Source organism: Stenella coeruleoalba, assembly GCF_951394435.1.
Source record: "Stenella coeruleoalba genome assembly, chromosome: 6".
Taxonomy (NCBI): domain Eukaryota; kingdom Metazoa; phylum Chordata; class Mammalia; order Artiodactyla; family Delphinidae; genus Stenella; species Stenella coeruleoalba.
Genome location: NC_137151.1, coordinates 109,665,158 through 109,691,757, shown reverse-complemented (window position 1 = coordinate 109,691,757; position 26,600 = coordinate 109,665,158). Strand labels below are relative to the sequence as shown.

The 26,600-nt window shown below is 51.5% G+C and overlaps 1 protein-coding gene and 1 pseudogene across 3 annotated transcripts; one reads left to right on the top strand and one right to left on the bottom strand.

The window, feature by feature from the left end:
• The first annotated feature begins 42 nt into the window (after positions 1-42).
• On the top strand, positions 43-26,126 carry LOC307188382 (tubulin alpha-4A chain). Of its 2 annotated transcripts, XM_079925414.1 has the most exons (5): positions 43-341; positions 808-993; positions 23,298-23,520; positions 23,832-23,980; positions 24,460-26,126. In XM_079925414.1, the coding sequence occupies exons 3-5, from the start codon at positions 23,340-23,342 to the stop codon at positions 25,429-25,431; spliced, it is 1,302 nt and encodes a 433-aa protein (XP_079781540.1). In that variant the 5' UTR covers positions 43-341; positions 808-993; positions 23,298-23,339; the 3' UTR covers positions 25,432-26,126. The 2 variants fall into 2 exon arrangements, with proteins under 2 accessions (XP_079781540.1, XP_079781539.1); XM_079925413.1 differs by lacking the exons at positions 43-341; positions 808-993 and adding an exon at positions 21,459-21,513.
• LOC307187840 (tubulin alpha-1D chain-like) lies at positions 5,400-21,512 on the bottom strand (annotated as a pseudogene). The gene is made up of 6 exons: positions 21,497-21,512; positions 20,931-20,996; positions 20,734-20,801; positions 7,625-7,847; positions 7,145-7,293; positions 5,400-6,402 (listed from the first exon to the last, which is right to left on the bottom strand). The product of its transcript is annotated as a tubulin alpha-1D chain-like (transcript).
• Positions 26,127-26,600: the final 474 nt, after the last annotated feature.

Below are 26,600 nucleotides of genomic sequence, written 5' to 3'. Positions count from 1 at the left end.
GGGTGGAGGGGGGTGTGTGCTGCTGCAGGGGCTGCCGGGAGATGGAGGCGGAGCCGGCTATTTTGGGCTTGCACCAGGACAACGTCATCCCCAGATGGGACCTGGGAGACAGCGGCAGGCTCCATCCAGGAGTGACGCATTTGCCAACAAACAAGCCACCCAGCCCCTGGCCCCTCTGTGGCTTTCCTAGAGACAGGCTCGATGACCGAGGATTACTCATCCAGAGGAAATCACCACTTCAAGGGCTCACAGACTCCTCCTCTCTGGGCCTAAATCCTCCCCCTTCTTGAGATCCCTGCTCTAAGCCCCAGCCCTCAGAAGAGGCTGTCCGCCTTCCCTGAGTAGGTCACACCTGCCTCTCATAGCATCTCTTGGCAACCTTCCTCACACTGATCAGGGCATTTATTTGTTTGATTATCTGATTGACAGTCACCGCCCCCACTAGGATGCAAACTCCACAGGGCAGAGATTATGTCTTTTTTCTCACTAGAGTATTCAGGACAGTAGTGCGGTTCAAAAATATCCATTGGATGATTAAATAATGCACAGATGGGAACATGTTCTTAACAATTTTGACACATTTGGGAGATTAATGGGATTAATGGGTGGTTAATGGGGAAATGGGGGGAAAAAAAGGAGAGGAAGTTCCCCAGATTCGAGGTTTTTCTTTCCAAACTGATCCTGAATAGACCTCTTCCACCTTAGAGTGTTTTCTGGCTTCAGGCCTCATGGGAAAGTTAGAGAACCTTCTAGAACTGCTATCCAGGCCAATCCACAAGCATTAATTGAGCATCTTCTATGTTGTAGATGCTGCCAGGATGTAAAAAGAAGACTGCGGCCCAATCCCTACCTTCACAGAGCTCCAACTACCAGCCCATCAGTATAGACCACTGGGAAACCCCAAGGCTTTGGAAACAGACCTGGGTTTGCAACCTGGTACTACTGTGTGACAAGAAAACCTCTAAGGACTCAGTTTTTCCTCCCTAAATACAGGTAACGCCTAGGGCTGTTTGAAAGTCAAATGAGGTATGGTACATAGTAGGTCTTGGTACAAAGGTTCTCTGGCATCATGACTGGCCCAAGCAATACTGGTTATGTGTATCCAGAAGAATATTTTAGGCTGGGTGACCCAGAAGTGCTTCATCAAAGAGAAGGGCTTGAGCCAGACGTGAGAGAAGAGCCTGGTGTGCGTTTGTCCAGTTTTCCTGGCTGCTCACAGCCTGAGCCTCCTACCTACCTGCATCTGGCAAATGCCCATTGCGTAGGCTTTGATGGGAGCCAGGCCACTACCTGCCGCAAAACCCGACACTTGCTCTCCCAGACTTCCTGGCTCCAAGGTGTAGGCAAAAGCCGGATGTTTTGCCAGTTGGAAGCTCCAACTGGGACTTGGAATCTGGAGCAAGTCACAGAGAAGCAGGGGCAGTTGAGAATTCATTTCTGCAGTGGTGGCAAGCAGAGCCAGCAGTGGCCTCTAGTGTCTGGAGGAGGAAATGTCAGCCTCGATGCCAGGGTGAGAGGAGGCCTCACTGCAGTGGGTGGAGGGGCCAGGGGCTTTTTAAGCAGGATGTCATGTGCCCTGACCTTGACTGTGGTGCTGGCTGCCCAACTTCCCTTGATGCCTACCTGTTTGCGGAAACTTGTTTGGCAGCCCTTGTATTGATTCTGTATGCTACCCAGTGTCTCTCTAATTGTGTGTGTGTGTGTGTGTGTGTGTTGTATGTATATGCGTGTGTGTCGGGGGGTCCTTTTCTTTTTTTATTTTGCCAGAGTTAGTTCCTGCTGTTTCCTGACTGACCTTGGTATAAGAGGAAGGGATAGATTAGGTTAGGTCACTCCAAAATCTTCCAGATCTCTTTCTTTTTACTTCTCTTATCTCAACAGACATTTGTCTAGCACCCTACCATGTATGTGGTTTCATATTAAGAGTAGGAATACAGAGAGCTTTAAGTTTCAGTCCCTGTACTCAGGGAGATGAAAACCTCGTTGGGACACAGACAAATGACAGCCAAGGGAAATTATGTGGAACACATCTAGCAAGCAAAGGGTTAATTTCCTTTGTTCACAGGGAATTCCGACAAATGTATGAGAAAAGACAAACAATGCAGTTCTTTAAATGGGTGGAGGGCACAGACAAGACAGTTCACAGAAGAGAATGTACTGGCTTTTAAATATGAAAAGATGCTCAGTATCATTCATAGCAAGAGAATCATAAAGGAAAGCTGCAGCGGAATACTTTCACTTCCTGGATGATTGACGAAGGTCAAAAAGTGTAATGTGTTGTATGGACACAGGCGGGCTCATACATTGGTAGTAGGAGGGGTGTTTGGATATAACTTCTAAAGAGAGCAGTATGAAGTATATATCAAAAATCAAGGTATATAGGGGCTTCCCTGGTGGTGCAGTGGTTGAGAGTCCGCCTGCCGATGCAGGGGACACGGGTTCGTGCCCCAGTCCGGGAAGATCCCACATGCCGCAGAGCGGCTAAGCCCTTGAGCCATGGCCGCTGAGCCTGCGCGTCCGGAGCCTGTGCTCCGCCACGGGAGAGGCCACAACAGTGATAGGCCCGTGTACCGCAAAAAAAAAAAAAAAATTAAAGGTTAAATTAAATTAAAAAAAAAATTAAAGGCCTTTGACCCAGTAATGCCAATTCGAATAATTTGTGGTTGTACATATGTGCAAAGAAGCATGTACAAGGGTTGCAGCATTCTTTTCATAGCAAACGATTAAAAACAACCTAAATACTATATCATTAATAGCAGACTGGTTAAATAAGCAATGGTACAAGGTACTGTGGAATACTATATTGTCACCAAAAAGAACAAGGTATATCTATATGTACTGATGTGCACCATCTTCTAGATTTATTGTTAAGTAAAAAAAACAAGGTGCAGAGCAAAGCGTATTTAAATGCGTGTGTGCACACGTTAGTATATGCGTAGACGTCTGGAACGGAGGACTAACCAAGAGTGAACAGTGGCGGCTGCCAAGAGGGGAACAAAGGAAGGGGACTTATTGTTGCTGTTTGTAAATCTCTTTGGTACCTGACAAGTACTGAAGCATGTGCACATAGTAACTGGTCAAATGTAATATTTTTAAATCTAGCTGGGGAAATAGGATATCAGCAACAAGCTAAGTGCTATGGTACAAGGCAGTCCATGCCAAGTACTGAATGAGTGATAGAGACAGCCAGTAAGAGGGAGAATCTAGATGAGGCAGAGGTCTCCAGTGCTAGACGGGTTCTGGGTGACTGTGATCTAACCTGGAAAAAATGGCAACACTGAGGCCAGCAGGGGGAGGTGGCGTTCTGGAAGGAGGGAATGCAGCTTCGGAGGCAGGCATGCTCCTGACACATTAGAGGCGAGGGAGTAAATGTGCTGGGTGGAATCCAAGGTTGGGGCTCTGTCTCTTGTGTCTGCCTGCAAGAGGTAATTGTACCCTGGCTTTAGAAGCCGCAGGGATGACAGCATTCCCCTGCACTGAGGGAGTCCCCAGGAGCCAGGCTGGGTGGCGCTCCCAGCTGTCCCATGGAGATCTGGGTTGCCACCTTCCCACATCCACACCCAGTCCAACTTAGGCCTGCCAGGGCTTGCCTGCAGAGTTAGTAGCTGGGAGGCCTCACGGGGTCAGAGAAGAGGTGGCCATCCAGCTGCCCAGGGTGGGTTGGCTGGTACAGCCATCAGGAGGGGAACCTGGCCACCTCTGTGGATACCCAGCCGTGTTGGGTGGTAAAGACCTTCCTCAGGGCCCTCCCTCCTGGCCTCTCCCAAACCCTTACCTCACCTATTGGATGTCAGTGGCAGAGGGCTTTTAGAGGACACTGACAACCCCAAGATGTGGCCCCAGAGACACCTCTGCCCTTGTTCAGCCCTGGAAGCTGGGTCCCTCCTCCGCCCCACATGCCCTCTACCACAGTGCCTGGGCACGGAAGTGTCAAGCATCACCCCCTCCCTGCCTTCAAGGCACCTGAGTCACTGTCTGGGCACTGCAGAGCTGGCAGGCCCGAAGAGGTGGCGTCTGGAGACGTGCCTGTGTCTGCTGAGGGCAGGAGGGGAGGACACCCTAGGAAGGGGAGGGCAGCAGCATAAGCTTTGGCCCAGGCTGACCTGGGTTTCAATCCCAACTCCTCCACTTACTAGCTGGGTAACCTTGTGCAAGTCACATGACTTCTCCAAGCCTCAGTCACCACATCTATAAAATGGGCATTCATCCAACAAGTCTATTTAACAAATTTGAGAATCTATGTGTCAGACAGCATTCTGGGTCCTGAGCGTAGAACAGGCCTTGTTCCCATGGAGCTTCCAGTCCAGTGGGTGGGTACGATAACTGTATTTACCTCAGGATTAAAGAAGATAGTGTGGATGCAGGACCTAGTATACTAGGAGCTGAATAAAGGACAGTGATTTTTTTCTGGTGTTTGAAAGGCTCCCCAAATAACCTCTCTTTCTTCCCCAAATTTGAAACCAGTTAATAGAAAGACACAGGACAGAGATTTGAAATTCAATCCTTTCAGAGAGAGAGAAAAAAAAATGGGTTGGAGGATATAGCTGAGCTATTCAGGCAAAATGGGTTCCTAAATAATTAAGCTATCCTCCTAACCCAGAAGGCGTGGCAGAAAATCCACATACAAGGATTTTAGGGCAGCCACCTGGTTGGAAGTGGGGGCTTAAAGCTGTGCGTGTGGCATAGTTTGAAGAAAGGTGATTTGTCTTTATCAAAAAGTGATGAATGTGATGGAGATTACAGGGAGGCAAGCTCCCCCTTGACCCCCATTCCCCCGTTGTTGCTTCCACTGTACCACTTCTGCCTTAATGCCAGCTTCCGGACTCTCTACACTCCACACTGAAGAAGACAGGAGGGTGGGCTAGTGAGGACCAGCTGTATCAGACTACCCTGAGGCACTACTTCACATCCCCTGGCCTCACCAGGCTCTTTTTGCAGCCCTGTGCAGCTCGGACCAGCTTCACACACAGACAGCGCCTCACCTCCTGCCCAGGGATTCCCTGTTGACCCTGCAGCCCAAGTGTGTGCAACCTGAAGTACAGGCAAGTTAATGTTTGATGAGGCGAAGGTTTAACCAAGGGAAGAATGGAGCCAGTGCAGAAATTCCCCACCCTCACCTCCTCTCCTGCCCACTCTCCCAGGGAATGGTCTGAGATGCCATTTATCCAGCTACATCTCTAGGGTGAGTTCTCCCTCTTTCTCTGCTTGACCCACCTCGGCCCCCATTCTGCTCCGTGGAATTGCACTCATTAATGAAATCTGAAGTCAGATCTGCTTCCTGGGGAACCCAGGCTAAGATACCAGTCTTCCTATCTCTTATGAAGGAAAAGCCCCTCACCCCCATGGTTTTTCCCAAGAGGAAAAGACATTTGTGAGACACTAAGGCCATAGCACTTTATTCAGGACAGACGTGAAGGATTCCCCCAGTATTCATCCCCCTCCTCCTCTTCTCCCTCCCCCTCCACACTATCCATGCCCACCTCCTCGTAATCCTTCTCCAGAGCAGCCATATCCTCCCGGGCCTCGGAGAACTCACCCTCCTCCATGCCCTCGCCCACGTACCAGTGCACAAACGCCCTCTTGGCATACATCAGGTCGAACTTGTGGTCCAGGCGGGCCCAGGCCTCAGCGATGGCGGTCGTGTTGCTCAGCATGCACACGGCACGCTGCACCTTGGCCAGATCACCCCCGGGCACCACAGTGGGGGGCTGGTAGTTGATGCCAACTACCCGTGGGGCACCAGTCCACGAACTGAATACTGCGCTTGGTCTTGATGGCAGCGATGGCGGCGTTGACATCCTTGGGCACCACGTCTCCACGGTACAGCAGGCAGCAGGCCATGTACTTGCCGTGACGGGGATCACACTTCACCATCTGGTTGGCAGGCTCGAAGCAGGCATTGGTGATCTCTGCTACCGACAGCTGCTCGTGGTAGGCTTTCTCTGCAGAGATGACTGGCGCATAGGTGGCCAGGGGGAAGTGGATGCGAGGGTAGGGCACCAGGTTGGTCTGGAACTCCGTCAGGTCCACGTTGAGGGCGCCGTCGAAGCGCAGGGAGGCCGTGATGGAGGAGACGATTTGGCTGATGAGGCGGTTGAGGTTGGTGTAAGTCGGGCGCTCGATGTCTAGGTTGCGGCGGCAGATGTCGTAGATGGCTTCGTTGTCCACCATGAAGGCACAGTCTGAGTGCTCCAGGGTGGTGTGGGTGGTCAGGATGGAGTTATAAGGCTCCACCACGACTGTGGACACCTGCGGGGCTGGGTAGATGGAGAACTCCAGCTTGGATTTCTTGCCATAGTCAACAGAGAGCCGCTCCATCAGGAGTGAGGTGAAGCCAGAGCCAGTGCCCCCTCCAAAGCTGTGGAACACCAGGAAGCCCTGAAGTCCTGTGCACTGGTCAGCCTAGAACGTGAAGGCGAAGAGAAACATGGGATGTGAAGCACAGCTGACCAACAGCAAAGAACCAGCTCGTGCTGTTTGAGATTTCCCCAAAAGTTTCATAAAATCCTTGGAAGACTTTTCCAAGGGCACAAAATAGACCCTGATAAGGAGGTCCCACTCTGTCCTCCTTGTCTCTCTTCCTCTCTCAAACCTCCTGAAGCCTTCTACAGACAGCTCTCTTGACTCTTGTGCCATGGTCATTTTTGTCATCATAACTTGCCAACTCCACCCGGCTTCCTACCTGTGCCCCCTGATCTAACCAGATGTTTCTGGAGGGCTTCCTTACTGAGATGAACAGCCCAGGAACCTGATCCCTGTCCTTGCTGGAGGCTGAAGTTGATCAGAGGGCCTTGAGCTGGTATTGTTTGGATCCCTGTTTTTCACAGGGCCTTCTGCCCACATACCTACAATACAAGGTGGCATTCTGGGACTGCTTATGGGTGCTCATATCTTGGCCAGGCAGCCTATCAACTGGCAGCCACTCTGCCCAGCATCGGGCCACTTACTATAGAAGATAAAAGGGACACCCAGCTCCAGGCTGGAGCCCATACTCTGCCTCCCCTCCTCACTAGTCCTGATCCTGTGTGTTTAATGCTTGTCCAGGAGACTCTCCCAAGGATGGAAGGTGCGCTTCCCCTGTCTGGTCTCCAGACCACTTCACAACAGGAATCCAGATTCCCCCAGCCCTCAGCTCTTCTCTCACCAGCTTCCGAATCCGGTCCAGCACCGGGTCGATGAGCTCCTTTCCGATGGTGTAGTGGCCACGGGCATAGTTATTGGCAGCATCTTCCTTGCCGGTGATGAGCTGCTCTGGACAGAAGAGCTGGCGATACGTGCCCGTCCGAACCTCATCTGCAGTGGGCAGAATTTTAGGTCCCCCTCCCCTTGCAGCCTGGCTCCTGGAGCCCCAGGGTACCCAGAAGGGGTGGGGTCACTAGGCCCGAAGTTCTACCCTAGAGGAGCCCCATTCAGCCTGCTGTTATTGCCCTTGATCGTAAGTGTACTTCAACGAAAAGGAAAGAGATGTGGAGTGACCTTGAGACTCTGGAGCTGAGTGACAGCAGAGCTGGAGTTCTGATTCGCTGCAGCAACTGGGGACGACAAACCAGTGCTCTCCAATTATGGAGAAGGGCTTGCTGTGGTACCTGGGACAAGGCCGTGGCAGGGGCTGGTCATCACTCACCAATCACAGTGGGCTCCAGATCCACAAACACCACCCGGGGCACGTGTTTGCCAGCCCCAGTTTCACTAAAGAAGGTGTTGAAGGAGTCATCCCCTCCCCTGATTGTCTTGTCGCTGGGCGTCTGCCCATCTGGTTGGATCCCATGTTCCAAGCAGCAGAGCTCCCAGCAGGCGTTGCCGGTCTGCACTCCAGCCTGCCCCACGTGGACTGAGATGCACTCACGCTGAGTGGACAAAGGGCAGAGAGAAGCGTATCATGCCTAGACACGATTCCTGCCTTCCTTCCTTGCGTGGTTCCCTGGCTGAGAGCAAGAGTTCCTGGACTTTGCTCTCGGCGCCCCACGTCCCGGGGGTGGGGGGCAGTGGCGGCGGGCAAAACCCTCAGGGGAAGCAGAAGATGTGACCAGTTCTAAGATTATAGAGTCTTTGCTCAGTGACTAAGCATCTTGAGGAACATCGAGGGGCTCAGATGAGTCTGACAGAGCATGATAGGCAACACACCCATGTCCAGAAAGAAAGAAGGGGCCATTAGTAAGGAACACAAGATCCAAGTGAGGTTTCAGGGGTCAGGGACAAGGATGAGGTTTAGAAAAGCAGAAGGAACTCTGGATTCATGTTAAAGCTAGGAATGCCAGCAAGGAAGGGGAGAGTGGGCCTGGGATGGATGTGTGTGTGCTGTTCTTTCCTCTTGGGTGTGTGTGGTTCTGGAGTGATGAGGGGCTGGGAAGAGAGTTCTTCCTCACATGACTCAAGGCTGGTCAAAGAGTTCTTGGCCCCCGGAGCAGGACTGGGGTAACCTGCTTGGTCCTAGAAAAAGAGAAAGGTCATTGCCCTTCCTGGGGAGGCCCATGAGCATCAAAAAGACTTGACCCTCCTGCTTCATCATGTACTGAGCCTCCATTATCTGCCTGACACCGGGCGGAGACTGGGGATACATAACACCTAATACCCAGTCCCTGCGCTTAAGAAACTCACTGTCTGGGGAAGGGAGCGTTTCATATGATAACAGATACGTGACAGTGTGGTAAGTAGGATCCCAGAAAGTTTCTTCCTGCTTGAGAAGTATTTACGGCAGACTTTAACAACAAAACGAGCACCCACATCCATCAGATTTCCCCAAGCTTTAAGGCTTAATCATGTGGAGGGTGTAGAGAAATGAGAATTCTCAGGCTGCTGCTGGAAGCCCAAAGTGACGCATCTTTTTTGGAGAGTGATCTGGCAATATCTAGGAAAGCTGAAGATGCTCTAGAGAAATTCTCACATAGGTGCACAAGAAAACAGGTGCAAGAACAGTCACAGTACCATAGCAACGGAAGCCGATTAAACGTCCTTCAACAGGAGAAAATAAAGGATGATTCAGAAGTGGACGTGGATGAATACAGGAAAGAATCTTGGGCTTCCCTGGTGGCGCAGTGGTTAAGAATCTGCCTGCCAATGCAAGGGACACGGGTTTGAGCCCTGGCCCAGGAAGATCCCAAATGCTGCGGAGCAACTAAGCCCGTGCGCCACAACTACTGAGCCTGAGCTCTAGAGCCCGCAAGCCACAACTACTGAGCCCACGTGCCACAACTACTGAAGCCCGCGCGCCTAGAGCCCGTGCTCCGCAACAAGAGAGGCCACCGCAATGAGAAGCCCATGCACCACAACGAAGAGTAGCCCCCGCTCACTGCAACTAGAGAAAGCCCGTGCACAGCAACAAAGACCCAACACGGCCAAAAATAAAATTAATTAATTAATTAAAAAAAAAGAGTCTTGCCCCCCAAAATTCTTTTTTTTTTTTTTTTGCGGTACGCGGGCCTCTCACTGCTGTGGCCTCTCCCGTTGCAGAGCACAGGCTCCAGACGCGCAGGCTCAGTGGCCATGGCTCACGGGCCCAGCCGCTCCGCGGCACATGGGATCTTCCCGGACCGGGGCACGAACCCGCGTCCCCTGCATCGGCAGGTGGACTCTCAACCACTGCGCCAGCAGGGAAGCCCCTTGCCCCCCAAAATTCTTCATAGAAAAAAAGCAAGTTAAGAAGAATCATAATACCGTACTATTTATATAAATCTTTAACTTGTATGCATCGTTTACAGATAAATTTTTATATTTGCTATATATTCTTGGAATGTATTACAGAAGTAAAGAAAGCAAGGGAAAATATTAGCACCCAATTTGGAATAATGTTAGAGGAGGGAGGTGAATGCATTCAGAGAAGGATTCTGTTTCTTAAGCTGGGTAGCAGGTGTTCATTATATTATTCTTTATACCTTTTCTCATGTCTGAAATATTTCATAATGAGGATGCTTTATCCATAAATTTTACACTTCTCTGACTTTGTAAATATGACACAAGGGCCTTGACTTTTTATGATTTTTAGATGACTGGGATTAATACATAGACCACCTGTATCCCAGCCCCATTACTCCCCCACTTGCCTCTCTGTGGGCGTCTTCCCCTGGTGAAGTGGGGCGGTAACAAGAGCCCCTCCTAGAATCACTCTGCAGATGAAAGAATGCGTGTAAGTTGCCTGGCTCATTGGACAACACAAAGTAGGGTGCGCCATACCTGTCGGACCCCCTTACCAATTCCCCATCCCCCAACCCCGGGGGTCATAGTAAGAGAAAGTAATGAATTAAGCTGGGAGGGATTTCGGGACAAAGGACTCCAGAAATCCCCAGGTCCAGGAGGGAGGGCTGACTCAGCTCACCAATCACCTGGCTGGCAGGGCCAGCACCCGCTGCTGCACCTCAGAGCCTGCCCAGGCTCTGTGCACAAAGCCAGACCCTGTCCTGGCTCCCACAGCTGCTGGCCCACGCAAGGTGTGTCTGACCTGGGGTATGCCGGGGTCGCTGGAAACGATGCCCCTCACTCTGGGTTTGGGCAAAGAATTCAGCCCCTGGAATCACACAGACTTGACCTCAAACCGCACCTCAGCTTCTCCCATTCCCTTTTCTTGCCGGTGAAAATAGTATAATCTCACGCTCAGCAGGCTTTGTCATTAGGTTGTTTAGTTCTGTATAGTGAGCATTAATTAGGTGCCAGGCACTGTGCTCAGCGCTTCACATACACTATCTGCTTTAATCTTTACAACAACCCCCTTAGGTAGGTGTCTTTATTACCCCATTTTACTGACTCTCAGAGAGGTCAAACAACTTGCTCAAAGTCACGAGCAAAACCAGGAATATTCAGAGAGGGGACAGTCTGGGTCCAACCACACTCCTAACTGCCCTTCTATCCTGCCTGTCGGGGATCCGGGTAAAAGATATCAAATGAGCCCCATACACAGCACCCTCCCTCTCCCCACTGATATGTAGCTGAAATGAGGGGTCAGACCAAGGCACAGCAGAAGAACAGGACTATGAAGATATGTCCTTACAGCCGGGAGGTGGGACCAGAGGCCAGCAGGGGCCCAAGCTTTGCAGGAAAGTGCCTACACTTGCTGCCCCTGTCCTGCTTACCCCACTCTCCCTACCCCTAAATTCAGAGCCCTTCAGCAGCCCCTCAGACTCAGACCATGTCCTAGTTACCATGGCCTGTCCCTCTCTATCCCCTGAACATACCAGCACATTTAGGGGGCTGCACTCACATCTGGAAGTTTCTCTCCCTCTCCCCCACCTGATCTGCCCACACGCTGTAACCCCATGAACACCTGGACCATGGGACCCTCGTTTGCACACTCAGCCCCACCTCTGCTTACCATGCTGCCTGGCTGGGGGCTGGCTGGGGTCATCTGTCTGTCTGTCTGCTGCAAGTTGGAAGGCAGGGACAGGCCTGTGACGGACCCACAACTGCCGGCCTCTTTATCCTCTCTGGTCTGCTCTCGGGGAGGTGGGGGGTGGGAACTCCATTTCCTGATGGTTCTGCCTGGCCCTCACGGGTGAGAGGGGATTTAGAAATCAAGCCCCCTGAGCTCCAGCACTGCCCTCACCCCCAAGGTTGGTGAGGATTGGAAGAGGAGTAGGCGGGGCTAAGAAAAGTCTGCAGTGGACCAGAAATGATGAGTCCTAGGGCAAGAGGTCAACTCAGGGCCTTCTGGGTGGAAACTCAGAATATCACAGAACAGAGGGAACTAGAGCTCAGGTTAGCCCCGTCTCAAGCACTTAACTTCCTTTGCCTCAGTTTTCTCATCTGCAGAATGGGGAGAGGTAGTATTGTGAGATTAAGCAAGATAAACTTCCTTACATGTTTAGTCCAGAATTGCTGTTGTTCTCCACAGGCAAAGCAAGATGCTGAGCATCTTCAGGGCTATTCCTAAGTGTCTCTCCCTGTTCCAATCCAAGTCTTTGCTGTCCCAGCCTGGCCTTATTTCCCCACAGAAGGAGTCACCATATGGCCTTGGGCAAAATTATGAGATAAAAATGTTACTCTCGGGCTTCCCTGGTGGCGCAGTGGTTGAGAGTCCGCCTGCCGATGCAGGGGACACGGGTTCATGCCCCGGTCTGGGAAGATGCCACATGCCGCCTGTGCTCCGCAATGGGAGAGGCCACAACAGTGAGAGGCCCACGTACCGCAAAAAAAAAAAAAAAAATGTTACTCTCTCACATTTGTATCCTGCTCTGTAGTTCTAAAGGCAGCTTCACCCCTTATCTCCTTTGAGTCCCTCAACAACTTTGTGAGGTAGGCAAGGTGAGGCCTCCACTCCCAGAGGAAGAAAAGGAAATTGCAGCCCCTTATGTTTTGCCCAAGGTCACGTGGGAGTTAATTAGTGGTGGAATTAAGATTCTCTGGAACTCAGGCTCAGTGACTCTCCCCTTTCCACATGGCAGAGTTGTCAATGTCCCTCATCCCCCTGCTGTGTTTTTTTTTTTTTTAAATAAATTTATTTATTTTATTTTTGGCTGCGTTGGGTCTTCTTTGCTGCGCGTGGGCTTTCTCTACTTGCGGCGAGTGGGAGCTACTCTTCGTTGCGGCACGCGGGCTTCTCATTGCGGTGGCTTCTCTTGTTGCGGAGCACGGGCTCTAGGTGCGCCGGCTTCAGTAGCTGTGGCTCGCGGGCTCTAGAGCGCAGGCTCAGTAGTTGTGGTGCACGGGCTTAGCTGCTCTGCGGCATGTGGGAAGCCCCCCTGCTGCGTTTTTATTTTCTTTCTTCCCATCCTAAATTCTATGGGGCTTCCCTGGTGGCGCAGTGGTTAAGAATCCACCTGCCAATGAAGGGGACACGGGTTCGAGCCCTGGTCCAGGAAGATCCCACATGCTGCGGAGCAACTAAGGCCGTGCGCCACAACTACTGAGCCTGCACTCTAGAGCCCGCAAGCCACAACTGCTGAGCCCGTGTGCCACAACTACTGAAGCCCGCATGCCTAGAGCCTGTGCTCTGCAACAAGAGAAGCCACCACAATGAGAAGCCCTCGCATCCCAAACGAAGAGCAGCCCCCGCTCACCGCAACTAGAGAAAAGCCCGTGCGCAGCAACGAAGACCCAATGCAGCCAAAAAAAAAAAAAAAATTCTATGGTCAGTGGTCAACACTCCCTTGCACGTCCCTCAACTCCCTCTCCTCCGTCTAGCTTCAGTTTCCTCGTTTGACTAAACCACAACCCTGGTTAAATCCATTTCTTCACCAATTCTGTGCCTGCACTGACCCAGCTAAACAGTGGCTGTAGAAAAACCCAGAACCATACTGACTGATCTGACTTCAAATGCATGACCACTAACCTCAAATGGACCCTAAAGCTGCCTGGAAACCACATTACCAGTCTCCAGTCACACTTGCAGCCAGCACCGTGACCAGGAATAGGAATGCTAGATTTAGCAAACAGCAGCCCTACCCAGGAAGAAGATGCTAATGTGAATTTTCAGCCAATGTGGCAAATGGTGAGAGAGTTATCCTGAGGTTGGGTCTTTTTTCAGAGCCCTTCTCACCACAGCATACAAGGGTGCGACCCAGAATATTAAGATGGTTAACTCTGATTTTGGCTATGGACTGAAGTCTTCTCTCTCCTACCTGGAACTAAGAGGCCAAGATCCCTGGAGAGAAGACACAGCCAACCAACACTTCAAAGGTAAGGAAGCCCAGTCTACCCTGGGTTGATCCATGAAGCCATAGACCTCAGAAATTATTATCCAGATGAATGGACTTGGGACCCACTGGGCCCAGAAGTCTCCTGCTAGCACTCCAACTTCTCCCAACTGGTCTTTGAAGTTGGGCATCTCAGATTCAACCTAGACAACACTAATTCTGGAAAGAAAATTATCCCAAAGGCAGGCAGGGGGAGGGGTCTTATGTAAAACAGAGTAAAGAGACTGAGATTTTTTGATAGCATGTTAATGTGTCTGAGTTATAAAATGAGAGGTAATCTATACTCTTCGTTCCTTCAACAAATATTTATTGAGTGTCTGCTATGTGCCAAGCACTGTTCCAGATACCAGAGATACAGTGGTAAGCAAAAAGAGTCTGTGCTTTTTTATTTTATTTATTTATTTATTTATTATTTTTGGCTGCGTTGGGTCTTCGTTGCTGCGCGCGGCTTTCTCTAGTTGCGGCGAGCATAGGCTACTCTTCATTGTGGTGCTTGGGCTTCTCATTGCGGTGGCTTCTCTTGTTGAGGAGCACGGGCTCTAGGTGCGTGGGCTTCAGTAGTTGCAGCACGCGGGCTCAGTAGTTGTGGCTCACAGGCTTAGTTGCTCCGCGGCATATGGGATCCTCCCGGATCAGGGCTCAGACCTGCGTCCCCTGCATTGGCAGGCGGATTCTTAACCACTATGCCACCAGGGAGCCCCAAGAGTCTGTGCTTTTAAGGAGTTTATATTTTTGTGGGAAGACTTAATAACTAAACAAACAAGAGAATTTCAGATAGCAATGAACACGTGAAGAAAACAAAACAGGATAATGGCCCAGAAAGAGATGGAGGGCTACTATTGACAAGAAGCCACTCTCTAAGAAGGTGATATTTGAACTGAGCGATAAGGAGATGGCCACACCAAGATCTGGATTGTAGTGGTCCAGGCAGAGAGAATAGCAAGTGCAAAGGAGCAAGCCTGGTGTATATAAGGAAACCGAGGGAGGGAGGGAGGGGGCTACGCAAAATGAGGTCACAGAGGTAAAGGGGCCTGGCAAGGAGAATGGCTTTTATTACAAGTGCAATGGGAGGGTTTTAAGCAAGCCTCATTGCCTACTTTGTGTTTTGTTTTAGTGAGATTATTTCAGCTGCTATGTGAAGAATGCATTATAGGGATTCAAGAGTAGGAGAAGGAAGCTGGTTAGGAGGCTACGGAAGACATCCAGAAATGAGGGGCTGGTGGCTTGGACTAGAGTGGGGATGGGGGAAGTAGCTGGGTTTGAAGTAAAGTGATAGGACATGCTAATCTGGGGTGTGCAGACCTCACCAACAGCCTCCCCTGACCCCTGCCTCCACTTCTTCTTTGCTGGCATGGTCCTGATTTTGTATAATTATTCACCCTTCTACTTGGTCATGCCCAACTTGGTAACTTCCACTTGGCCTTTCCCTAGACCTAGGGCTAAGTAAAGGTTAGTCCAAACCATTCCTAGTAGTTCCATTCCCTCCTTCCAGCGACTAGTTTAGGCCTGGGGCCAGTGAGATATAAGGGAAAGTCTGCTCGGGTGCTTTAAGGAAAGGTTTTTCTCCCTGATAAAAAGAGATGTGGGAGGAAACCAAACCCCTTTCCCGCCCTAGGATGGTGTCATATGAGGGCATAATACTTGGAGCTGCTGCGGCCATCCTGTGATTAGGAGAGAAGATGCCGCCAGCCCACTGAGGATGCCAGAGCAGAAAGCTGGAAATACCGGACTTTTTGGTGACATCACTGAATCAACCCTGGACCCACCCTACACTCAAGGCTTCTTGTAGGATAATAATTGTACCCATTGTTTAAGCTGCTGGTAGTTAGGCTTTCCATTACTTGAAACTAAAACATTCTTACTAATAAAAGAGGGGAAGGAGAGAGGGAAAGAGGAATGCAGGATGATCCTAGGTTTTTACCTAAGCACTTGGGTGGAAGGTGATGTTGTTGACTCAGACTCGGAAGCCTAGGATAGAAGCAGGTTTGGCAGGGAGTGGGATGAGGGTAGTATACTGAGAGTTCTACTTTGAATGTGTTATGTTGAGCTGTCTAATGTGCTTTCAAGGTATGATGTCAAGAAGGCAAAGAGTCATGTGAATCTGAAGTTTAGAGGAGAGGTCCAAAGTGGAGGTATACATTTGAGAGCCATCAACGTATAGGTGATATGTCTTTCTTTTTGTTCAGTTCTTGCACTTCCGTTTGGCAATGTATATACTCTAGGTATTTTTTTTTTGAGTAACCCTAAATATGTTACAATCACTTTTTATTAAGGACACTTAAAAATATACCCCAAAGTAGAGATAACATAATAAAACCCCATATACTCATCACCCACCTTCAACGATTGCTCCTTCAGGGAGAAAAGCACATGGAGAGCCTGGGACTGAGCTATGGGGAATGCCCTTTAGAGGTAAACCATCAAAGACCACCAAAAAGGAGTGGCCAGAACAGAAACCAGGAGGGGAGGTGTCATCGAAGGCAAGAAGGAAGTGCGTCAACTACAAAACACTATAAGGGAAGGATAAGCTATGTCAAATACTGCTGAGAGGCTGAGAACGATGAAGAGAGAGACGTGACCTTTGGCTTTGGCAAGATGGAGGACACTAGAGACCTTGGCAAGAACATCTAAGTGGAGCATATGAACCAGGTCTGCGTGGACAGCAAGAAGGAGAGAAGACATGGAGATATTCCTTTGGAAAGATGGGTCTGTGAGGAGGAGGACAGCTGGTAGATGCTCCATCTGAAAAAGTGTAAGGATGTGCACCAAGGCTCAGCTCCACCTCTCCCAGATGGAATCAATGGAGACATTTTAAACTTTGATGACCTTGCTGCACTGCTCCAAGGTTGTGGTGAGACTCTGAGAAAGACAGAGATAACAATGGGCATGGTGAAGAGGGAGAGCGATCCAAAGAGAGAATGGACATCCATGTAGGGTAAATGGACTAAGCAATGCGTCATGAGGAAGAGTGAAGAAGTGCCTGGCATCGTCTTCTAGATTCTGTACATGTGAATGTCTAAGAGTTTTCCATCTGGTAATATGGACTGTTACCTGCACACCTACCCGGAGTTTATGCCCTAATTCAGGGGATCTGTATATACCCTGAGAAGATACATACACTCTCACAGCCATGCACATACACACATGAGGGTGCACAAACACACACGCACAATCAGAAGCAGAATCTATGTTCCACTAACACGCCTTGGGCATGTCTCCCTGAAACTTTGTCTTCTCCATTTTTCCTGCCAGGAGGCCTGCTCAGTGGTTGTGAACTCCTTGCTACAGGGGCCAGCGTAATGTAAATGTGTGATGTGGGTTGAGCATATGATGCTAAATGGCAACAGGCACTGGTCTTCTGTGTCAGGGAGACACAGAGTGATGAGGGCTGCCTGAAGTGGAGCAGCTTGTTGCCCATCCTAAGAGAGTAGCCGCCACCCAGCTGCATTTGTTGCCTATTGGTTTCCTATGGAGGCTGTAAGAAATTGCTACAAACTTAATAGCTTAAAACAACGCAAATTTATTATCTCACAGTTCTGGAGGTCAGAAGTCCAAAATTGGTCTTATAGAGATTGCAGTATTATGATTTAAAAGAAAACAATATATATGGTTACTCAGATGACCAAAATATATTTCTTATATATTATTTGGTGTTTGTCCACTCCTCCCGGCTCACAGTTCCCCAAACCCTGAGAATTCCCTAAGTGTTGAGAGTGATCAAGGTGTCTTTTGTTATGTTAATGAGGTGACTTTTGGACCCACCTAAGGAGGGGGGATGCTTGCCAGTGGAGCCAACTGAGTGATTAGAGGGTTAGAAATTTCAGTCCCACCACCCGCTTCTGACCTCCTGGGAGGGGCGGGCAGCTGGAGATTGAGTTCAATTACCAATAGTCAATGATTTAATCAGTCGTGCTTATGTAATGAAGCCTCCATCCAAACTCAGAAGGATGGGGTTTGGAGACCTTCCAGGATAGCGGACACATGGAGGTGCTGGGAGAGTGGCGCTCCTGGCGCTATGGAAGCTCATGCCCTTTCCCCGCACCTTGCCCTCTGCATCTCTTCCATCTGGCTGCTCCTGGCTTATATCCTTTTATAATAAACCAGTGATCTAGTAGGTAGAATGTTTCTCTGAACTCTGTGAGCCTCTCTAGCAAATTAATTGAACCCAAGGAAGAAGTAATGGTAACCTCTAATTTACAGCCGGTCAGTCAGAAAGACAGGTAACAACCTGGACTTGTGATTGGTATCCTGAATTGGAGGGGGCTGTTGGAACTTCCAATTTGTAGCTGGTGGGTCAGAAGCATAGGCAACAACCTGGCCTAGCGACTGGCATCTTAAGTGGGGAGTGGGTGACAGTCTTGTAGGACCAAACCCTTAATCGGGGAATCTGATGCTATCTCCAGGCAGAAAGTGGCAGAATAGAGTTGTTTTTTGTTTTTTGCAGTACGCGGGCCTCTCACTGTTCTGGCCTCTCCCATTGCGGAGCACAGGCTCCAGACGCGCAGGCTCAGCGGCCATGGCTCATGGGCCCAGCCGCTCCGTGGAATGTGGGATCTTCCCGGACCGGGGCACGAACCCATGTCCCCTGCATTGGCAGGCGGACTCTCAACCACTGCGCCACCAGGGAAGCCCTGAGTTGTATTCTTGAACACCCTGCTGGTGTCTGAGAATTGCTTGGTGGTGTGTGGGGAAGCCCCCTGCCCCACACACTGGAATTGGAAGCCTGCTTAGGGATAAACTCAAGGTGTTGGTATGGCTGTCTTCCTTCTAAAGACTCTAGAGGAGAATATGTTCCTTGCCTTTGCCATCTTCTGGAGGCTGCCCACATTCCTTACCATGGCTTCCTTTCATCTTGAAAGCCATCCATCTGACCTCTCCTTCCCTGACTCTGACTCTCCTGCCTCCCTCTTCCATTTATAAGGACACTTGTGATTACTTTGGGCCCACCCAGAAAATCCAGAATAATCTCCCATCTCAAGACCTTTACCCTAATCACATCCAAAAAGACATGTAAAGTAACGTAGTCACAGATTCCAGGGGTTAGGATGTGGACATCTTGGTGGGGAGCTATTCTGCCTATCACAATTGCTAAATGGGAATGCAGGCCTAGAATAGTCATATCTTCCAATTCTTTTCAAGATAAGCTGGAAATCTGGATTTTTACATGATTGTGCAGAAAAGAGTTAACATAGCAGAACTGAGACTTAGAAAGGCCTGCTCGCAAGGTTGGCCCTTGGCTGGCATCTGGGAACTTGGCTCTTAGAGTGCGCCCAGTCAACAGCTAACTGATAAGGATGGTTCATTGTGCCTAGATGGTGTGTGTAAATGATATGATTTATGCTGAACACCTGCTTTTCTTCTAAAGAGTCTGGAATTTTGGTAAGTGCAAGGCAGAGGTGCCTATGCAACCAGACCCCACTAAAAACCTTGGGTGCTGAGTCTCTAACGGGCTTTCTTGGGCAGAAACGCTGCAGGGAAACATTGTCCCATTTTCATTTTGGAGGAAGAGTACGCTGTGTGAGCCCTTATGGGAGGGAGAGGGCATAGATTCCTTCAGACTCTGCTTGTGTCTCTTCCCCTTATCATCCAGTTGTGTATTGTTCCTACATCACTGTAATAAACCTTAGCTGTGAGTACAAGTTTATGCTGAGTCCTGTGAGTCTGTTTGGCAAGTCTCCTAACATAGGGGTGGTCTTTGGGGATGCCCCAAAGACAATTCCTGATTTTTTTCATATTCTAAATGCTATGGGGGTTAACACTGTGGGCGAATTTGGCCTCCAGGCTGCTAATTTGAAACTTCTGACTTCTTAGAGTTTCACCTTAATTTTAGTCCCATCTCTGTAGTGAAAAAATTCACCTGACACACACTTAGCAAATCTTTACCACATGCTAAGCGCCATACTAGGAGCTACAGACACAAAAGTGAATAAGACACAATCCTTACCTTCAACAAGGTCGCTATCTAATAAGATGGACGTGTACAAGAATAACTGCAGCATGATGTGCTACACACGCTAAAATAAATGAATAAAATGCTCTAAGAGTCCAGACAACTGCATACACGGTGCTTTGCTGTGTATGTACACATCCCTCACTTCATCTGGTCCTCACAATCCGAAGTTATTATTCCAGTTTTACAAAGAAAGAAGCTGAACCTGAAGGGCAAATAGGTTTTGGATTTTGCCTAAGATAGCGCAATCTTCTTAAAATATTCATTCTGCTGGGGTTGGGGTGCACAAGGAAAAAAGAGGGCCAGGGAAGGTCTGCAAGAGGCCGTGTGTTCTGTAATCACCAAGGCTCCTTGCTCTGTAGAGACCATGACCCCATTTCCCAAAGCAGCCTCATTGTATGCCCTTGCCAGTTTTCTTTTTAATGAATGAGTCTTGTTCTCCCAACCATATGGTTAGTCTACTGGGAAAAGAGACCTTGTCATATTTCACTGTATTCCTTTCCATGCCTTGCCTAAGTAAGGTGTCGATTAGCTATTTTGTTGGTAGAAAGTTGCCATTGCTAGTTATTTTATCCTGATGTGTTGTTCTGTCAGGCAGCTCTGGCCCTAGGAAACACTCTGATAGGAGAGGCAGGTGAATCCTTTCTAAGTGACTAGCCTGGGAGACAGGTTTCTTAATGTGACCAATAGGCACACAGGGCACTTCTGATGATTTCCCCAGTGAAGGGAGACAGCTAGAAAATGTAAGGCATGCAAGGGAAAGCAGAAGTAGATTGAAAAGCCCATTCTTGCAAGAAATGGAAATGAAACGTAAAAAGAAGGAATAGCTTCAGCTGAGACCTCCACCTGAGCTCTGAGGGCGTTGAGATGCATGTCGCAGATCCTGCCTATGGCTTAGGGACAGAAGAGGGTGGGGAAGTCAAAATCAGCCATGATATCTGAATCTCCATTTCCTTTTTTCCTCTTTGGAGTCAACAAACGTTAGGATACCTCACAACAATGCTTTCTGGGGGTGGAATCATTGTCTCACCGGTGAAAATGCCAAGGACTCAGTGAGGTTAAGTCACTTGCCCAAGGTCACACAGGGCAGTCAAGATGCGAATCCAGGTACTGAGGGCTTCGGTCCAGAGCTCAGGCAGTTCTGGCAGCAGGAAAACGGGCAGGTGACGATGGCGAGGGCCGGCTAATAGTGACGGCGCTGATGACGGGGCCACTGACCGGCGTGTAGCCTGCGAGCCGCAGGAGATTCCGGGGGTCGGCCCTCGCAGACAGACTGTGGGGCTCGGCTCCGCGGAGCAGCCTAAGGGATCGGCAACCTGGGGCTCAGGCTGTGCAGCTCCTGGTCCTCGGCCGCCCACGGGCGTTGGCGAAGGCCAGCCATCCCGGCCGGGGACCAGCAGGCCGCTTGCAGCTGCAAGGGGTTCCTGGGGGACAGGCCAGAGCCAGGCAGTTGGCCGGAGCCTCCAGGGAGGCGGGTCGGGGAGGGCACCGGCGAAGGCTGGCTACAGCCACTTCGGATAAACAGTCTCTACAGCACCCGCCCTAAGTCAGAACACCTGAGCCACAGGCGCCCCCATGACGCAGGTGGCGAGACTCGTCCTGGCACTGCGCCCTGCGTCCCAACATCGGAGCTCAGGAGGTCTGAGTGTCGGCTCAAAACCCGGAGCGAAGGGTTAAAGCTCCGGTCGCTACCCCTAACCCACGCGGGACAGGTGAGGGACGGGGGCACGCCAGGGGGAGGGGACTCGCCCTGGCCCCACCCCTCCGGGCCGCCTATCTTTTGGGGGCGTGGCCTATGGGCTGCCCAGCTCCTAGTGGGAGGTCGGAGCGCGTGGGCCCGCCCCCCGCATATAAGAGCGGTGCGGCACTGCAGCTAGCGCAGTTCTCACTGAGACCCGTCACCCGGACTCTACGTGAGACCTACCGCCTGGACTCACCATGGTGAGTGCGGCCCTGCCGGCATCTCGCCCGTCCCTTAATTGCCCCTCTTCTTCGGGGAACCTCCCTCCCGGGATGCTCGGAGCCCTCCATCCGAAGTTCCTGGTCTCGAGGAGTTGGGGGAGTGGGGTGGGGGGGTGGGGGGGTGCATTTCCCCCACCCCACCCCCTCCCGGTGACTTTGGCTGAGCCACGTTGTCCACTTTCGGAGGCTGGGGAAGGGAGTGGAGTGGGGTGGGATTCTTCACGAGCAGAGAGGAGTCCTCCTGGAATCCCCTCCTGCTCCACCAAGCATTTTGTGCCCTAATTCTCCTGAGGGGAGTCACGCGGTCCCGTGCCCAGTCCTTTCCGCCGGCGAGGAGACCCGCTCGGCTGCCCTCCGCCCCTAGCCTCCCCCTCACTTCCCGGTCCCCGGAACTGACCAAACACGTGCTTGGCGCAAGAAGGTGGAGGGGGTCAGATTACTTGGTGCAGCATCCCCCTTTCCTCCGACTGTGTGTGTATCCCTCCTACCCACAGTCCCCTGTGACTCAGCACCCCTCTTCTGATCCTGGAGGGGTGGCGAGAATGGGGTTCAGCCTAGTCAGGCGAGCCGGATTCTCTCCAGCCGGAATCAGGGTGCACGGACGGGCAGAGACAGCTGGCGCTGAGCGAGAGTGCGGCCGGGGCCAGGTTGGGGGGAGGGGAAAGAGGTGTGTGTAGGGGGGTGGTATTTATAGCCTAGGGACCGGGACCGAAATCCAATCCTCGCTTTCCGCCGGGATGTAACTGGAAAGAATCTAGAAGGGGGGGGGGGGGGCGAATGCAGGGCCAAGGTTCAGGATGGCGCTCACCCTGCCCAGGGCAAGGCGGTTACCTCTGGGGCCTCACCGCAGGTTCCGCTTCCTTTTCTCGGTATTTGGAAACCGTCACCCCGCCATTTCGGTCTCGAAAAGGGAGGCTGCGCCGGCCCTGCGTGGCACCACTTTGGCTCTTCAGAGGTTAATTTCACACTGGCAGGGATGAGCCTAGGGCAGCGAGTGCCCCAGTACCCACAACCCGTATTGCCTGCGCCTGCCGTCTTTTGCTCTCTGCAGTCTCGGTGAGGGCTCCGCAGTGGACGAAGGTGGTGAAGACACCCAGGGTGTGGGGGTGGAGGTGACGAGCGCAGCCAGACGGGCTTGAAAGGCGGTGGGGGGAGGGCATCCTGCTGGCCAGCGTGGTCAGTTGACGCCTGGCTGGAAGGCTGAGACACCTCTGCAGCCCGAAAGAATGAAAGGGGGAGAGGGTTATACGAAATACTAGTTGTTCCATCCTCAGAGCAAAGAACTAATCAAGCTGGGAACCTCTAGCTATAAATTCATAGCTCCGGAAAACCTTCTGTCCCTCCTCAGGCTCTTGAGAAGCTGATTTGTGGGAGTAGGGATTGGGAACAGCTGAAAAATCGCTTGTCCTTGTCTCAGTTACTGCAGTGTCTGCCTGTCTCATACGCACTTGCCCTCTGCGTCCTCCCTGAGTGTCCTGTGAATGTAGCAGGGTCATGTGGAGCCACAGCTCTTACTTGACAAGGTCCCAACGGAGAAGTAGGCTGAGGGACTGGCCTGCCCTACTGGGTGCCTCCAGTTGGAAAGTCCTATGCAGGGGAGCCTGGGCAGGCTGCCAGCCTCTTTGACCTCTGCCCAGCCCCAAGCCTCCACTTTTGCCAACTGAGTGATCCTAACTGGTAGGTGATAGGGTGGGAGAGAGGCTCATGAGATAAGGACTTATGTATGTGGAGCTTATGCCATGTCCCCTCTCTTTATCCTTCAGCGTGAATGCATCTCTGTCCATGTGGGGCAGGCAGGTGTTCAGATGGGCAATGCCTGCTGGGAGCTCTACTGTCTGGAACATGGGATTCAGCCAGATGGGCAGATGCCCAGTGACAAGACCATTGGTGGAGGGGACGACTCCTTCACCACCTTCTTCTGTGAAACCGGCGCTGGAAAGCATGTGCCCCGGGCAGTTTTTGTGGATTTGGAGCCCACCGTAATCGGTGAGAGGAAGAGAGGGTGGAATTGAGGGGATGGAAAGTGACTCTAAGCTTCTCTCTGGAGAGAGGGTGTGTAGACCTGGCTTTCCTGGCCCTAAAAACCCCTTGCCCTGCTGGAAGCTAAAGAAGGCAAGCTGATTGCAGGCTGGCCTGGGCAGCAGGTCTGGGTTTCCCACACACACTGGTATCTCAGGCTGGCAGAAGGATGAGCTCTTCCATACATCTGACCACAGTTACCAGGCTGGGGGAGGGAGGTACGTGCTGAGCACAGCCTTGTGGTTTCTGCCCTAATGATGTGGTTTATGCCCTTCCAGATGAGATCCGAAATGGCCCATACCGACAGCTCTTCCACCCCGAGCAGCTCATCACTGGGAAAGAGGATGCTGCTAACAACTACGCTCGTGGTCACTACACCATTGGCAAGGAAATCATTGACCCTGTACTGGACCGAATCCGCAAGCTGGTGAGAACTTGGGATGGAAGGAAGGGAGCGTTTGAGAGGATGCTAATGGTCAGAAACATTTTTTCCCAGATCCATTTCTTTTTCTTTTCTTTTTTTTTTTTTTTGCGGTATGCGGGCCTCTCACCTCTGTGGCCTCTCCCGTTGTGAAGCACAGGCTCTGGACCCGCAGGCTCAGCGGCCATGGCTCACGGGCCCAGCCGCTCCACGGCATGTGGGATCTTCCCAGACCGGGGCACGAACCCGTGTCCCCCGCATCGGCAGGCGGACTCTCAACCACTGCGCCACCAGGGAAGCCCTCCCAGATCCATTTCGTGGGGTCATCTCTAATTGTACATGTCCCAGAGCATGCTGCAGCTATGGGATACTCATTAGTCTTTGCCTTGACTTCTGAGAAATTTTAGGCGTTTGTGAAGCCAGAAGATAAGAGTTCCTCAGGCCCCTTCCCTGCCCACATTGCTCTTTACTTTCTTGCCTTTCAGTCTGATCAGTGCACAGGACTTCAGGGCTTCCTGGTGTTCCACAGCTTTGGAGGGGGCACTGGCTCTGGCTTCACCTCACTCCTGATGGAGCGGCTCTCTGTTGACTATGGCAAGAAATCCAAGCTGGAGTTCTCCATCTACCCAGCCCCGCAGGTGTCCACAGCCGTGGTGGAGCCTTATAACTCCATCCTGACCACCCACACCACCCTGGAGCACTCAGACTGTGCCTTCATGGTGGACAACGAAGCCATCTACGACATCTGCCGCCGCAACCTAGACATCGAGCGCCCGACTTACACCAACCTCAACCGCCTCATCAGCCAAATCGTCTCCTCCATCACGGCCTCCCTGCGCTTCGACGGCGCCCTCAACGTGGACCTGACGGAGTTCCAGACCAACCTGGTGCCCTACCCTCGCATCCACTTCCCCCTGGCCACCTATGCGCCAGTCATCTCTGCAGAGAAAGCCTACCACGAGCAGCTGTCGGTGGCAGAGATCACCAATGCCTGCTTCGAGCCTGCCAACCAGATGGTGAAGTGTGATCCCCGTCACGGCAAGTACATGGCCTGCTGCCTGCTGTACCGTGGAGACGTGGTGCCCAAGGATGTCAACGCCGCCATCGCTGCCATCAAGACCAAGCGCAGTATTCAGTTCGTGGACTGGTGCCCCACGGGCTTCAAGGTTGGCATCAACTACCAGCCCCCCACTGTGGTGCCCGGGGGTGATCTGGCCAAGGTGCAGCGTGCCGTGTGCATGCTGAGCAACACGACCGCCATCGCTGAGGCCTGGGCCCGCCTGGACCACAAGTTCGACCTGATGTATGCCAAGAGGGCGTTTGTGCACTGGTACGTGGGCGAGGGCATGGAGGAGGGTGAGTTCTCCGAGGCCCGGGAGGATATGGCTGCCCTGGAGAAGGATTACGAGGAAGTAGGCATCGACTCCTATGAGGACGAGGATGAGGGAGAAGAATAGAACAGCTGCCTGGAGTCCACTCACTATGTTTATTGCAAAATCCTTTCGAAATAAACAGTCTCCTTGCACGGTTTCTTGTCCCCTCTGTGAGTGATTAAGCTTCTGCTGCCTCTTCCCCTTTTGTGCTGCTGCTGCTTCTGCTGCTGCCCTCACTATGTGCTGCTCATGACTTTTTCCCTTCCATGGCTGAAAGTGAGACCTTCAGGCCAGGAAAGAAAGACCTTCCTTGCCAGGCCCAGGAAACATGACCCCGTGTATGATCCTAGAGGAGCCCAGGATAGGGGGGAGATGAGGACCAAGTCTTGGACCTGTCTGTCCAGCCATGAGCTGTTAAAGGATCTGAGGCTTCACTTCTGTTCCAAGTAGGAGTTTAAGCCCAGCAGTTTCTGTATTTGAGAGTTAGACGGCTACCCTATTCTTCCCGCTGCTCTGCATTCACTGACTCTGGAAGCAAGGCTTGGCCCAGGTAACTCTGTGCATTATAAGGGCTTGGGAGTGGGGCTGAGCTGGCCCAGAGTTCCTGGGCATGGAGCCTAGTCATAAGCTTGGGGGATGGGAGGGAACAAGGGCGATCTCCTAGAGTTGTTTGTGTCACTGCACCTCCTAGCAGCTTTGCAAAGCTTACTGTTGGTCTTGCTGCTTTGCTGGGGCCTAGGGTTGTGCCATTAAAAGTCAGGTCATTTCCCCTCTGTTTGTGCTTTCTTTCTGGCCTCAGCCTCTGTGTTAGCTGGTGGGAGCCTCCTGCCAGGGCCCTGGGGAAAACTTCAACTTTGCTAATAGGCACCCTGGGACCCACACTGACGTCAGCAGTTGCGGGTGGGCACAGTGCGGGGAAGAAGCTTCAATCTCAGGAGCAGGAGATGCGAACCCTGCCCTTGCCTCCCCTCCCTGGTGATTCAGGAACACAGTGCCCTTCCCAGGGGAACAGCTTTCAAGCCCAGCAAGGGCAGGGCCCCTGTTTACTCAGCAGAGTAAGCAGGAAGTGGCAGCTGGATACTGCCACACCACACTGGCCTCATTAATCATTAACCATGTGTGAACTAGAACCATCTGGGAGAGATTCTGGGCCAAAATGGCTGCCACCTCCACTCCCCTTGCTCCCAGGCAGAGGCTAGAGACCAGTTACGTAGCTGTCCCAAAGACTCCTCAGGTGTCTCCACCCAGAAGCC